General features: G+C 38.8%; 1 protein-coding gene and 1 pseudogene across 9 annotated transcripts in view; one reads left to right on the top strand and one right to left on the bottom strand.

The window, feature by feature from the left end:
• The window catches only part of TRIM2 (tripartite motif containing 2), a 195299-nt gene that overhangs the window by 166334 nt on the left and 14946 nt on the right, over positions 1–14019 (top strand). For all 9 annotated transcript variants that reach the window (XM_074396811.1, XM_074396812.1, XM_003927966.4 and 6 more), the window contains exons 7-8: positions 8372–8475; positions 8719–8886. In XM_074396811.1, the coding sequence (XP_074252912.1) occupies positions 8372–8475; positions 8719–8886 (272 nt within the window). The remainder of the gene's footprint in view (positions 1–8371; positions 8476–8718; positions 8887–14019) is intronic.
• On the bottom strand, positions 1751–2800 carry LOC104651402 (annexin A2 pseudogene; annotated as a pseudogene).

Below are 14019 nucleotides of genomic sequence, written 5' to 3'. Positions count from 1 at the left end.
AACACTACCACATTGGGAATTAAAGTTCTAACACAGGAACTTTTTGACAGGACCCACTCAAACTGTAGCAGAGATCAAAAGCCTAATTGCTCAGTTTGAATCCCAGCCTGCTCTTCTTAGCCATATGACTTAAGAGAAACTATTTAATGTCTCTGTGCCTTATTTTATCTGTAAAATGGGGATGATATTAACGTATACCTCATATGGTGAGGATTAAAATCATGCATGTAAAGTCTTAGAACAGTGCAGGCACATGGTGAGGACTCAATAAATATTGACTGCTATTGTCATTATCATTATTAACAAAGATAAGGAAGCTAGGATGAAGAGCAGGTTTGTCTCAGTTTTGATCTTCCAGGTTGAAGTGTATAGTAGGCAGTTTGCAGTATAGGTTTGGAGCTCAGGAAAGAAGTCGGGGCTAGAGACATCGATTTGGAAGCAAAAAGTATAGAGAAGTTACTTTAAATCATGAGCTTCAGTGAAATGTCAAAGATAGGTGTTGTAGTTCAGGAAGGAATAGATGGAGAATGGAAAGCAGGAGAAAGGAACAGGCATTCTCTGAACCAGGCATTGTGCTACTTACAATTCTTAGTAGATATAATATACTTTCCATTCCTAATAACCCTATGGTATCATATTTGATATGCTGGAGCCAGGCCATAGTGGCTTATTCAATGACTTCATGTCGGTAGCTTGCAATTGGCCTTGATGAAAGCATTTACACTATAGAAAAGGTAAATGCTAAAAATCAGAGCTCCCCTGGCCTCCCAGGCTTCCAGCCCTTGCCCTGCCAAGAGCCAAATTACTAGAACAACATATAATCATCCTTACTGTTGAAGAAATGGAAGCTTAGAGAGGTGAAGCCCCTGCCTTTTAAATTACACAAGGATTCCTCTTTACTGAAAATGCCCTTTAACTACTGTGGTTTTCCAAAGTTGAGATATTTGATGCTTCTCACACTTGAAAATGTAATTGTATGCCCACTGTGAGTGAGTTATTACATTACTCTAATATTGTATTAGAAAACAATCCTGAATGAGTTTAGAAAAGTAGCTTAGAGTATCTGTTGATGATGATTTAAAACACAAGGATTATATTTCCTTGACTGTTAAAGAGTTTGCTGACTAGAAGCCATGAGCTGGTTTTTTTATCAGCCATTATACTAAAAAGAGTCATTGAACAAAGGGGAAGTCAGTAGATGTGGGAGGGAGTGAAAGAATTATAGTTGAGTACTCTCAAATTATTAAATTCATTACATATCATACCTTAATGATTCGATGAGAAGTTGAATGAAACATTCATTTTACTCTAGAACAGTGTAATTTAAAATGGATGTGTAAAATCGCTTAGCATGAATTCAGAGGCTTTATAGCCTCTGTAAAGTATATATATTTTTTGCTTGTTTCTAAAGTACACATTCAGTGTACTTTAGAATATTTTTTTTTTTACTTGCTTCTAAAGTACACATTCAGTTTATTCATCCGTTTATGATACAGTACAGAGGAGGCAAAGTACTTCACATCATAGACTTAACTTCCAACTCCTTGGAATGTTCATTTCTCTGGCTTACAGGAGAGACGAGACAGGAAAGTCAGGCAAAGCTTAGGTAACTAAAATGAGGCTGGCGGCAATGCTAACGTCATCCTCACAGGGACAGCCAGAGGGACTGTTAGTCGCAAACTGGTTTTCTAGACCTGTCAGCTGGAAGCATGGGGAGCACCATTTCTGGATGCTCATGCTGTGTTGGGCTTCAGTCATCACCACACAGGTACAGCAGCGCTTTCTGGTAGTCACCCTTAGTGTCTTGCTGGGTGTAATAGTATAGGGACTTGCTGCACTTTCTCTTGAATTCAGACCTAATTTTCAACATGTCCATGTCACTATGGGACACCATAATTCTGATCAGGACCTTATCTCGAGTGCCCTTTATGGAGTCATACAGCCGATCAGCAAGATACAGAGGCTTGTTCTGAATGCACTGGACCAGGTTCAGGAAAGCATTTTCCAGGTCTCCTTTAACCCCTTTCTTGATGCTCTCCAGTGGGTCATAAGGGCTGTAGCTCTTGTACCTAGTAAGTACTTTCTGAAGGTAGGACGTGCTCTGCTCGGTCATGATGCTGATCCACTTGGGACCATCAGTTCCTTTCCTCTTCACTCCAGTGTCATAGAGATCCCAGGCATCTTGGTCAATCAGTTCATAATCAATGACAGAGCCATCTTCTGCTCTTCTACCTTTTGCCAGGGCAACCAGCAACTTGCAGATATCACCAGATGTGTCCAAAATAATGTCCTTCTCCAGATCAGTCTTGTACATTTCCTTGTAGACTCTGTTAATTTCCTGAAGCCCCTGGTTGGTTCTTGAGCAGATGATCTCAATGACGGAGTCCTGGTCTGTTCCCAGCCCCTTCTGGGAAGCTTTTAGCTCAGAAGCATCATACTGAGCAGGTGTCTTCAATAGGCTCAAAATCACTATCTCCAGAAGGCCAGATAAGGCTGACTTCAGTGCTGATGTAAGTTCCTTTTTGGTCCTTCTCTGGTAGGCAAAGGCAATATCCTGTCTCTGTGCATTGCTGCAGTTGGTCAAAATATTAATAATGGTGACCACATCCACACCTTTGCTCTTGATGGCCATTTCAATTTTCAAAGCATCCTGCTTAGCATCAAAGTTGGTGTAGGCTTTGGCCCATATGCACTTGGGGGTGTAAAGTGATCACCCTGCAAGCTGAGTTTGCACAGGATTTCATGAACAGCAAACATTTTGAAGGGAGCTGGGCTGGGCGCTGAGAACTGAGAGTGTCCCCAGATGCCGAGTTGAAAATATATTATTTTATGCCCCTCTCCCCTGCCTCACCTCTGCAAACTACCACCTTTCCTCCCTAAAATATAGAGGAGGGAGGGCATGCAAAGTTGGCATCTTTGGTCATTATAGGACCATCACCCCATCCTTGAGAATCTCATCCTTGGGAACTCTTCTTGCATTTCAAATGGAAAAAGATGCAACTAATATTGACTAAGTGCTGGGCAGCCACTAAGGGTGCAGTGGTGAATAGGACAGATGTTGCTTCTGCCCTCAAGCAGCTTACAGTGTAGTGAAGGATACAAACAGATAAATACTTAAAGTATCATGTGATAAGGAATGTGGCTTTCTAAAGAATTTTAAAGAGAAAACGTGATTCATTTGAGCCCAAATTGTAATTATCTTCACCCCTGAAACTCAGAAGAAGCCATGTGTGTATTGGGAAAAAAAGTATCATGTAAAGGTTTAGGAGAACCTGGTTTTATTCTTGCCTGTGTCTCTGACTATCTCTGTGATATGTTTAGCTTCAACTTTCTAATCTATAAAATAGGGATGATAATATTTGTCTTGCTATCTCATGGGATTGTACGTGAGAGAATTTACATGAAAGTGTTAAAATATTACTGAACATTCTGTTTTCCAGTGATGTAATGGGGGTTGAAATTTGCTTGTCATTAATAACTCATTTATGCACTTCTTCATCCAGCAAGCGTTTGTTAAGCACCTACTTGATTGAAGATCCGGTGTTAGACCTATACTTGGCTTAGTTTCATCTTGCTGCATGATTCCATTCAAACATCTAGATTGATTTAGCTTTAACTTCCTTTTTGTTGTTGTTAAGACGGAGTCTTGCAGGCTGGCGTGCAGTGGCATGATCTCGGCTCACTGCAACCACTGCCTTTTGGGATCAAGCAATTCTCCTGAGTAGCTGGGATTATAGGTGTGCACTACCATACTCAGCTAATTTTTTGTGTTTTTAGTAAAGACAGGGTTTCATCATGTTGGCCAGGCTGGTCTCAAACTTCTGACATCAAGTGATCCACCGGAGTTGGCCTCCCAAAGTTCTGAGATTGCAGGTGTGAGCCACCGTGGCCAGTTAGCATCAATTTTATATTCAGTTGGAGTGGGTGGTGAGAGGAAATCTGCATTTATTGATACCCTGTTTCAGTCTAAGGGTTCGCATTCTATAAACTTCCTGGAGAGGTAGGTGGAAGTGACCAGGAAGAATATAGGTGAGAAGCTGTTGAATTAAAAATTCATTTTGTGCTTCATAGGCTAGACTTGCATCTGGAAAAAAAATGGTTTAATTATGGAATTATGGAATAATTGTCAAATTGATGATAATTACTTTAAAAATTCTTATTACTCATTTTACTAGCTAATATGTAACCATCAAATGAAAGCTTTTACTTTAGCTGTTATTCAGATATGGGGGAAAGATTTAATAAGTATTACATGTGTTTTTTGTGTTTATATTTGTTATGAAAGTATTATATGTATTATAAGTATTATATGTGTTTTGTATTTATATTTGTTATGGAAGAACTAGTTTTATTATATATTTAGAATAGAGAGAGAGAAGAGACTTTCTACAAATGAAATAGAATTTACTGAAAATCTTGAAGAGTACAGCATGATCCCAAATTATTTCTAACTTCTGGAATTTCAATTTACTTTTGTCTTAGACACTTTACAAACACTTGAACATTTCAGCACAATGACAATAGGCTGTAGTGCTGTGTCACTATCAAGATATTTCTAGTTTAATTACTGGTAAAAATAGTCGGCATCAGTTGTCCTCAAAGCATATGCTAGTGGCGTCCTTTAAGCTTCAGGAGTAACACTGTAATTCTGCTGTGCTTTCAGATAGAGTTTAAAAAATAATAATAATCAGTAATCTCCAACAAGACCAAAGATGTCCACAAGAATCAGAAGATGTTGCCAGGAATGCCATCCAGCTATTCAGAAACCAAGCCAGGGAACTTAAAGAAAAGATTTTTTTTAAAACAAATATTATAAAATAAAAATGGCAGTGCCTGCTTGGTCTAGCTTCTTTCGAAAATACATAAGCAATGTTAGACAAACAGAAGTTCCTCCGACCTTGTGATTTAATTTACATGTGGGCAACAGACTCAAGCTCTCCTTAACTTCATACCGAGAATAAGAGCTGGGCCAACACATTGCCCGTGAGTTCAACAGAGGTCACAGAACCTCTTTCCAGCAGTGTGGTCTTTTGCAACACAGTCCATTGCTCTTGTGACCTAGTATTAGCAGGTACGGGACATCTCACATTCATTTCAAGCTAGGCATATAGTCTTCCTCCTCCTTGCTCTGAATGGTTTATTACTATGGAGTCCAACTAAGTATCTTCCCAAGTTTTAACATTATATCCCAAAATACAACTATTGCCCATTTCTACTCACACTGGAAAAACGTGCGTTTATTTCTGTAAAGTACAAAAAGTGTTCGTATTTTTTGCACATATTTTTCCTCCTCCAACATCAGGTCCATGTTTTCAAAAGGAAAATGGACTCTTTTTGACTAAGACCCCTCCTGGACTAGTACTAAAGCACTATCTGCTCTGTTTTTCTCTCTTTCCTTTTTTCAGCTGCTACTGCCTGCAGGGTCTTCTGAATAGAATAGGCATGTTCTTAGGATAGACAAAAGGTTAGATGAAGGAGAGCAGCAGGCAGGTTTTGTCCCTATCTGGACCAGAAGGACAGTAAATCAGTGTTGATCTACTCTGCTCAGGTGCTTCTTAGCCCCTTCTCTCTTTATTTTCTGTATTTCTTCCCCCTACCTGTATGCCATCTAAGCCCTGGGTGCACTTTCAGTTTTACATAAGCAAGAATCTAGAACAGCCTGGGATTTACACAGAGTCACTTCTTCTTTGGTTTATGATCCAATCTCATAAGACTCTTGCCTTTTATTACATTTCTTTAATGGGTCCTCATTTCCTCATCTTGTTTAATTCCATGCTTTTGTTCATCAATTTTTTTTTTTTTTTTTTTTAAGAGATAGGATCTCACTATGTTGCCCACGCTGTCTCAAACTCTTGGCCTTAAGCAATCCTGCTGCCTCAGCCTCCCAAAGTACTGTGATTACAGGCGCAAGCTACTATGCCTGGCCTGTCAAATGTTTTTGATAAATGAAATTTTTATTCTTAAGAGACCCTGGTTTGTCCACACTACCTTTGAAAAATTATTTCTAAGCTGAGTGTTTTAGAAGTGTTTCTGTTTCTAGCCCATCTGTGTTGCTGTACTTATTGCCTAGCTGTCATTCAGGTATGGGGGAAAAAATCAAAAATAATTTGTTTTAAAACAAATATAAAATAAAAATGGCAGTGCCTGTTTCATCTAGCTTCTTTAAAAAATACACAAGCAATATTACACAAACAGATGTTCCTCCGACCTTGTGATTTAATTTACACATGGGCAGCACACTCAAGCTCTCCTTTACTTCAAACCATGTTGGCACATACCTCCTTCCAGGGCCACCCACCCCTTTCCTGCTCCCCACTACCAGAAACAACTCACCATTTCTAGAGTGTTCACTGATTCCATATTCATGTGTATTATTGGGATTCTATGTGGATCAAGTATCAAAGATCCTTTCTTCTGATACATTTGGAATAAAATATGACAGTATCTGGATTGCAAATTTTTCTTTCATGTTAGTGGGAGTAGATGAGATGCAGAGTTAGTGAGTAAACTCGATAGGGTCCATGAATCGGTGAACTGACCACCATGTGGGTCTGGTGAGAACCAGCTAGTCTATGATGATTCTGCCCAGTAATTTTGTTGTTGATTTTATTCTAAGTTTAATCCATCACCAATTTCAATTTCTAAACCCAAAAATCTGTTTCAGAAGAGTCTATTCCCAAACAGTGCTTAAGCATGTGTTTGACAGTAGTCATCACCAGCGCATCCTTGTCTACACTTTCCTAAGGCACTGCATTGGTGTCGAAAAACAAAATAGCATATGGCTCTTTTTTTTTTTTTTTTTTTTTTGAGGCAGAGTCTGACTCTGTCACTGAGGCTAGAGTGCAGTGGCATGATCTCGGCTTACTGCAACCTCCGCTTCCTGGGTTCAAGAGATTCTCTTGCCTCAGCCTCCCAAGTAGCTGGGTTTACAGGCACATACCACCACACCCAGCTAATTTTTATATTTTTAGTAGAAATGGGGTTTCACCATGTTGGCCAGGCTATCTCAAACTCCTGACCTCATGTGATCTGTTCACCTTGGCCTCCCAAAGTGCCTCGGATTAGAAGCGTGAGCCACCGCACCTGGCCCAAATTGCTCTTTTGAATATAAATGAAATTAAAAACCTGAAGAATGTTTTTTCTCTAACTATGAAAAATTTAACTTTCTTCCTGGTCGTTTTTGAGCAAAATTTGTTGTTTTCATTCATTCATATTTATATCATCCTATTGAAATAAATTATAAAAACTTCTTTTGAAACAAAACCAGATATCTGTTACCCTGTAGATGATTTGCTCTTTTTCTCTCTGCCTCATCTCTTCTTTCAATAGAGAGTCTAGTATGGCCAGGTGTGGTGGTTATTGTGTTGTGTAATTATAGTTCCAACTATTCAAGAGGCTGATACAGGAGAACTGGTTAGACCCAGGAGTTTGGGAGCAGCCTGGGCAATATCACAAGACCCTGTCTCAAACAAAACAAAACAAAAAAAGAATCTGGTATGGGTAGAAATATTTTCTTGGATTAATGAATTTCCTTTTGCCTTTCTTATTTATTCAGTCTACAAAGCATCCTGTAAGAATATCTTTTTATAATTTCAGGAAGAATATCCAGCCTATGAGATATTGAATCTTTGAAAATAATGTATAAGCAAATCCATAATATGAAAATCAGCCTGCTATTTTTATAACATCTGTGGCCTTCAGTTTGTTAAGTGTACTGAGAGTCAAGCCCCCACGTTTCTTCCTAGAGCTGCTGTGTGAGAGGGTGGAATTTTGGCAAAACTGTAAAATGAGGCCCCTCTCCTGTTGCATATCCTTGGGGCAGGGCCCCTTTGCCGGGTACCCCTCTCCCACTAAAACCCAGAAATGGCAGGACCCAAACTGAGTTTAAACCATCTCAAATGTCCCACACTCCAAATGCAAACCAGGTCCACAAAGATAGAAGACAGAGGCAGAGTAATCAGGGCTGAGAACATTTATTCCCTTGCCCAAGGCAGCACAGACCTGGCAGATAGCAGTGCCATAGGGTAAAGTGTGAAAGCCAAGTCAGATAAAGGCAGGCAGTATTAGTTTTTATTATTATGTCTTTGTGGCATCTAAGAATATTTTAAACATGTTAATATGCAGCTACAAATTAATAAGAGAATATTGGCATTTGCTTTAAAAAAGTGATTTTGCAGAGACTGTTGGTACGGAAGAGAGGTTTACTAGCATGATTAAATCACTGGGGAGGGAGGGTGCCCTTTTTTAAAAGTATGTTTAAAAACAATGCATTCTCAGGTACCTATGGAAGTCTGAATTATTACCTTGCTGAAACAGAGAAATCTAACCCTGTAGTGCTTAATTTATTTTTTTGTTTTATCATTTATTTTAGGTACCAAAGGAAGAAATAAAGGAGAGTTTACAAATCTTCAGGGAGTAGCTGCATCTACAAATGGAAAGATATTAATTGCAGACAGTAACAACCAATGTGTGCAGGTATAGCCCCTAATTATATACCTTTACTTATATTGACAACAGTGGATATAGTTACGTATTTTCCTACTTTAGACTTAAGATACATGGTGTAAGGAAAAAAGCTTATGTGTATGTAAACTTTTCTTCAAATAGAGTTTGCATGTTCTGATCTGTAAGTATGGAAGATGTTTTTGCCTATGTCTTACCTGGCAATGCCTGCGATAGCTTACATTCCAATGAATGTAATCTGTATTTGTTTTACAGATATTTTCCAATGACGGCCAGTTCAAAAGTCGTTTTGGCATACGGGGACGCTCCCCTGGGCAGCTGCAGCGGCCCACAGGAGTGGCTGTGCATCCCAGTGGGGACATAATCATTGCCGATTATGATAATAAATGGGTCAGCATTTTCTCCTCTGATGGGAAATTTAAGGTAAGATTAACTACTAATTGATCACTAAACAATGGAGAAAAGGAATAGGAAATACAAGATGAAATTGTATATATATATATATATATATATATTTTTTTTTTTTTTTTTTTTTTTTTTTTTTTTGAGACGGAGTTTCGCTCTTGTTACCCAGGCGAAATTGTGTATTTCTTTTTTGAGATGCAGTGAAACATTCAGTAGTTCTTTATATACAAAGACATCTGGACATCTAAGTTTGTGAAGTGAGAGTAACAATGATAATTTCGTAAGTCTATTCACATATATCCTAAATGTGACTTTGTTTTATAAAGTGATTAGATTGCTCAGTCACTTTTTTTCTTTAAAACCATAGATTTAGAGGGAAACTGGTCCTGTTACCTCAATTCAATGAAAAACAAGCTCTTGAAAAGGGTTAGTAAGAGGCGTTTTATATTTCTCAAATTAGTCTACAGGTTGTCACTTAGGAAGTACCTTTTACTTTCTGAGGCCTGTGGCAGGTGATATGGGAGAAACAGAATTGTAAGAAATAGTTTCTACCTTTTAAAAATGTACAGGCCCATTTTGGAAAAAAGACTAATGCACAAGAAATGACAGAAAGCAATTTATGTCAGTCTTTAATGAATTATACATTGATATAATCTGAAAACACAGCGTTAAAATATATAATACGGGGTTTGGAAGAAAAAAAAATGAATGCTGAATTTCCAGAGAAAATGCAAGCATACTACACTTTGAGAGATGCCATTGTTTGATACATCTGCTGTCATTCCCAGCATCAGCTTGTTGCAAATAAAAATTTGACCCAGTGTCTTCACCTAATCACCAAAGAGTAGAGAGCCCTCTGGTGATAACAGAAATCTTTCTTATAAGTTATCATCAAAGAATCGTATCAGCCCACTTGATGGCTGGTAAGCCGAGGTGGACAGATCACCTGAGGTCAGGAGGTTGAGACCAGCCTGACCAGCATGGAGAAACCCCGTCTCTACTAAAAATACAAAACTAGCCAGGCATGGTGGCACATGCCTGTAATCCCAGCTACTCAGGAGACCAAAGCAGGAGAATTGCTTGAACCCAGGAGGCAGAGGTTGTGGTGAGCCGAGATTGCACAATTGCACTCCATCCTGGCCAACAAGAGTGAAACTCGGTCTCAAAAAAAAAAAAAAGAAAAAGAAAAAAAGACCTATCTCATAGGATTTGAGCAAAGGTTAAATGAGATTTTATGTGCTGCTTATAAAATAGTGATCTAAGAAATAAATGTCCTTTTCTAGGCCTCTAGTAACCCTGTCCAAAAAATGAAGTCTTATTTGATCAGCTATGATTTGGGATTCATGACCTCATGCAGGCGCCTAGTGGTCATAACTTCCTTGTCTAGGAGTTTGGAGATACTGCTTTTCATAATCCATTCTGGAATCCTAAAGATTACTCAAAGTGTACTCATTGGTTTCTTATTGGAAGAATTTCTGTTTTCCTTTTTAAAGTCTTCAGATTGCTGTAGTCCCCTCATTGTTTTTATGAAATAAGTTACATAATTGTGAAACTCTCAGATTTGAGCCTCTGTTTTGTGTGAGGCAGCATCGTGTCAATTTTGGAAACTGAAAAGCTGTCATTTTCTTATTCCACAGTATTGCATGCAGTTCTTCAATCACCCTTGAATTTTTTTTTTTTAATTTTTTTTTTTTTTGAGACAGAGTTTTGCTCTTGTTACCCAGGCTGGAGTGCAATGGCGCGATCTCGGCTCATCGCAACATCCGCCGCCTGGGTTCAGGCAATTCTCCTGCCTCAGCCTCCTGAATAGCTGGGATTACAGGCACGTGCCACCATGCCCAGCTAATTTTTTGTATTTTTAGTAGAGACGGGGTTTCACTATGTTGACCGGGATGGTCTCGATCTCTTGACCTCGTGATCCACCCGACTCAGCCTCCCAAAGTGCTGGGATTACAGGCTTGAGCCACCGCGCCCGGCGACCCTTGAATTTTTTGTTCCACTAGAAATTTAATGGCTCTGTATGGTGACCACATATACAGAAAAATCTCTTGCCTTCCTAAAGCTCTAACTTCTTTCCCTTCTTTTGCATGTTAATAATTGTATGTGTGGTAAGACATACCCAAATATGGCAAGTTTAATGTGAATCTTCATATCTTGAATATCTTGAAAATATTCATTCAATTTGGAGGCAACCCATTTGTTTGTCTTATATTCAAAACCATGATCTGTCTTTGTAAATTCAGAAGCTAATACTAAAATAGGTTTCACATATGGAGACAGGAGTTTTATGTCTAAGAAAGAAGGGCTCTCTGAATTAAGCATTTTTTGTTCAATGGTTCAATAGTCTTATCTGTAATAGACACTCTTAGAAGAACTGCGTTCTTAGAGTTGGAATATTTAAGTTAATTATGGGAATAAACTCTAAAGAGCACTCATGCCCCCTAGAGGATTGGAGGAGTGGCGGTGGTGTAGTTTCAGCAATACCCTCTTCCATGATAGATGTTGATCAAAACCCTAAGGGTGAAAGGATAGCACATGAAAACACTTTAAGACTTTCACAGGAGTTCATCCAAGTGGAATGTCCACAGGTATAGACAGAGATACTTATTTTCTTCTTTGGTGGGACTCAGTAAAGTTAAATAGGTGCTGAGAAAGACATATGTTTAACACCAGTGTAGACTCTTTGTATTTACTCCTGGTAGTTCCAGGGATGTAACATCTTACATCCTTTTCTTTCTTTTATTCACCAATTTATTAGCCCTAATTTTTATTTCTCTCTGCCTCCTCTAAATTTATTCTATCTTCCCCACTGCCTCCTATCTTCTAGCCCATCTAGGAACATTTTCTATCCAAACAAATACAGATGCCTCTGGCCACCTTACTCTAAAATATCTCATCTCTTCCTGTTCAATTTAAGGACCTATTTGTTGAGTTAAATGCCCTGATTAAATTGTTCAAAGGAAGAGTTAAAATATTTTTGCTGGGGCCAGGCACAGTGGCTCACACCTGTAATTTCAGCACTTTGGGAGGCTAAGGCAGGTGGATCACCTGAGGTCAAGAGTTCAAGACTAGCCTGGCCAACATGGTGAAACCCCATCTCTACTAAAAACACAAAAAATTAGCTGGGCATGGTGACAGTTGCCTGTAATCCCAGCTACTTAAGAGGCTGAGGCAGGAGAATTGCTTGAACCAGGAGGCAGAGGTTGTTTTGAGCTGAGATTGCGCCATTGCACTCCAGCCTGGGCAACAAGAGGAAAACTCTGTCTCAAAAAAATTTTTTTTTTTTTTCTTACTGTTCTGTCTAAGATGGGGTTAACATAATCAGGGAAATACAGAGATTGTTACCTTTCACTTGGTTGAATCCAGTACAGCTACACTTGGGTGATGAAGGGAAGTAGAAATAAATTTTGGTTCAATGTTTAAGTTATTCTTTTAGATCTACCCGAATTATCTCTACATGATAGAATGGAAGTAATGATTTATTTTCTCTTTTTATTCTAGATAATTATCCAGTTGGTATTATTTGGTTGAGTCATCTAAGTAACGACAAGTGTTCATAATGTTAAGTAGTAATGATATTCTTGTTTTAATCATTGAAGTGCCATCTCTCCCTTTTGATCTCTGCTGACTTACCCTCCATTTAGATCTGAAAGAATAAATGCCATTTCTTTACCCACCATTATGTTATAACCTCTTTGATCTTTGGGCTAGATTGGAGAATCAGAATCAAATTTACACAACAGTTTCTCTTGCCAAGAAAACCACCTTTTCTTTCCTGAGTAATTGTGTTCCTTTGCTCTGAAGAGATGAAATCTGAATCACAGTCATTTATAAATTTAGAAGAAAAAAGAAGCATATAAAGTCTAAAGTTCCCATCATGGAAAGGCCCCATCCTGCCCATAGAAAATTTAAAAATACATATGTGTTTCACATTATGTTTCTATCAGACAGCACGCTAAGGCATGACCTATGAGAATATAACTTTTGGGGTTTTCTAGGATATAGATGCTTATTTCTCACTTTTCCTTCCAGAAATCTATGTACATATATGCACACAAATAACACACGTGATCTCGGACTACACTCACTGTTCCCTACCTTAATTTGTTCAATAATATGTCTGAGAGTTCTTTTTTGGTTTTTTTGTTTTTTGAGACAGAGTCTCGCTCTGTCACCCAGGCTTGAGTACAGTGGCACAACCTTGACTCAGCGCAACGTTTATCTCCTAGGTTCAAGTGATTCTCCTGCCTCAGTCTCCTGAGTAGCTGGGATTACAGCCATCCGCCACCACACCCAGCTAATTTTTGTATTTTTAGTAGAGATGGCGTTTCACCATGTTGGCCAGACTGGTCTCAAACTCCTGACCTCAAGAGATCCGCCTGCCTTGGCCTCCCAAAGTGGGATTACAGGTGTGAGCCACCGCTCCCAGCCAAGAGTTCTTTCATAAAAACTCATAGATCTACTTCCCTCTGACACTTCAAGCCTGGGTGCCAGGGAGAACTGTGGTTCTTATAGTTTCCCTGACTTAACACACATTCTTTCCTGCTATTCCCTCACCTGGGGTGCTCCTTCTCCTTCCTTGTTTACTGTGGCCTCATCAAGCTGTCCCTTCACATGCCTTCTGAGATGGCCTATTTGAATTCTCCCAAGTACTATAAAATGAAGACTCAATACCAGGCTTTTTAAAGGGATCCAGGAGACGTGTTTGTCCCTGCAGTGTGATTGAGACATACATGAGGGCAGGAGCTATGTCTTATTTGTGTTTGTTTACCATGTGCCTAGAATACAGTGTCAGGCATATAGTGGGAGCTTGCGCAGTGTTTCTGGAATTAGGAAATAAATGAGTGAATGAGTGAAACACTTCTTTGTATGCAGTCTAGAAAATAAAGCTATAGAAAGAAAACTAAAGGTACAAGACCTGTACCTGACTCATGGCAAATAGACATTTGAATACACACCATAGTCTATGCAAGAACAGGAATAAAATGTAAAATACTTATAGTATATGATTGACATTTTAAAATATGATAAAATGTGGAACCATTTAATCATCGTGATTGCCCTATAATAATGCTAGACTTTTAAAATTACTGTATTCAACAAATATTCATTGAATATGTATTATGTAACAAGAAGTATGTTGCCTTTGAG

Source organism: Saimiri boliviensis, chromosome 3 (genome assembly GCF_048565385.1).
Source record: "Saimiri boliviensis isolate mSaiBol1 chromosome 3, mSaiBol1.pri, whole genome shotgun sequence".
Taxonomy (NCBI): domain Eukaryota; kingdom Metazoa; phylum Chordata; class Mammalia; order Primates; family Cebidae; genus Saimiri; species Saimiri boliviensis.
This window is presented reverse-complemented; position numbering and strand designations above follow the sequence as displayed.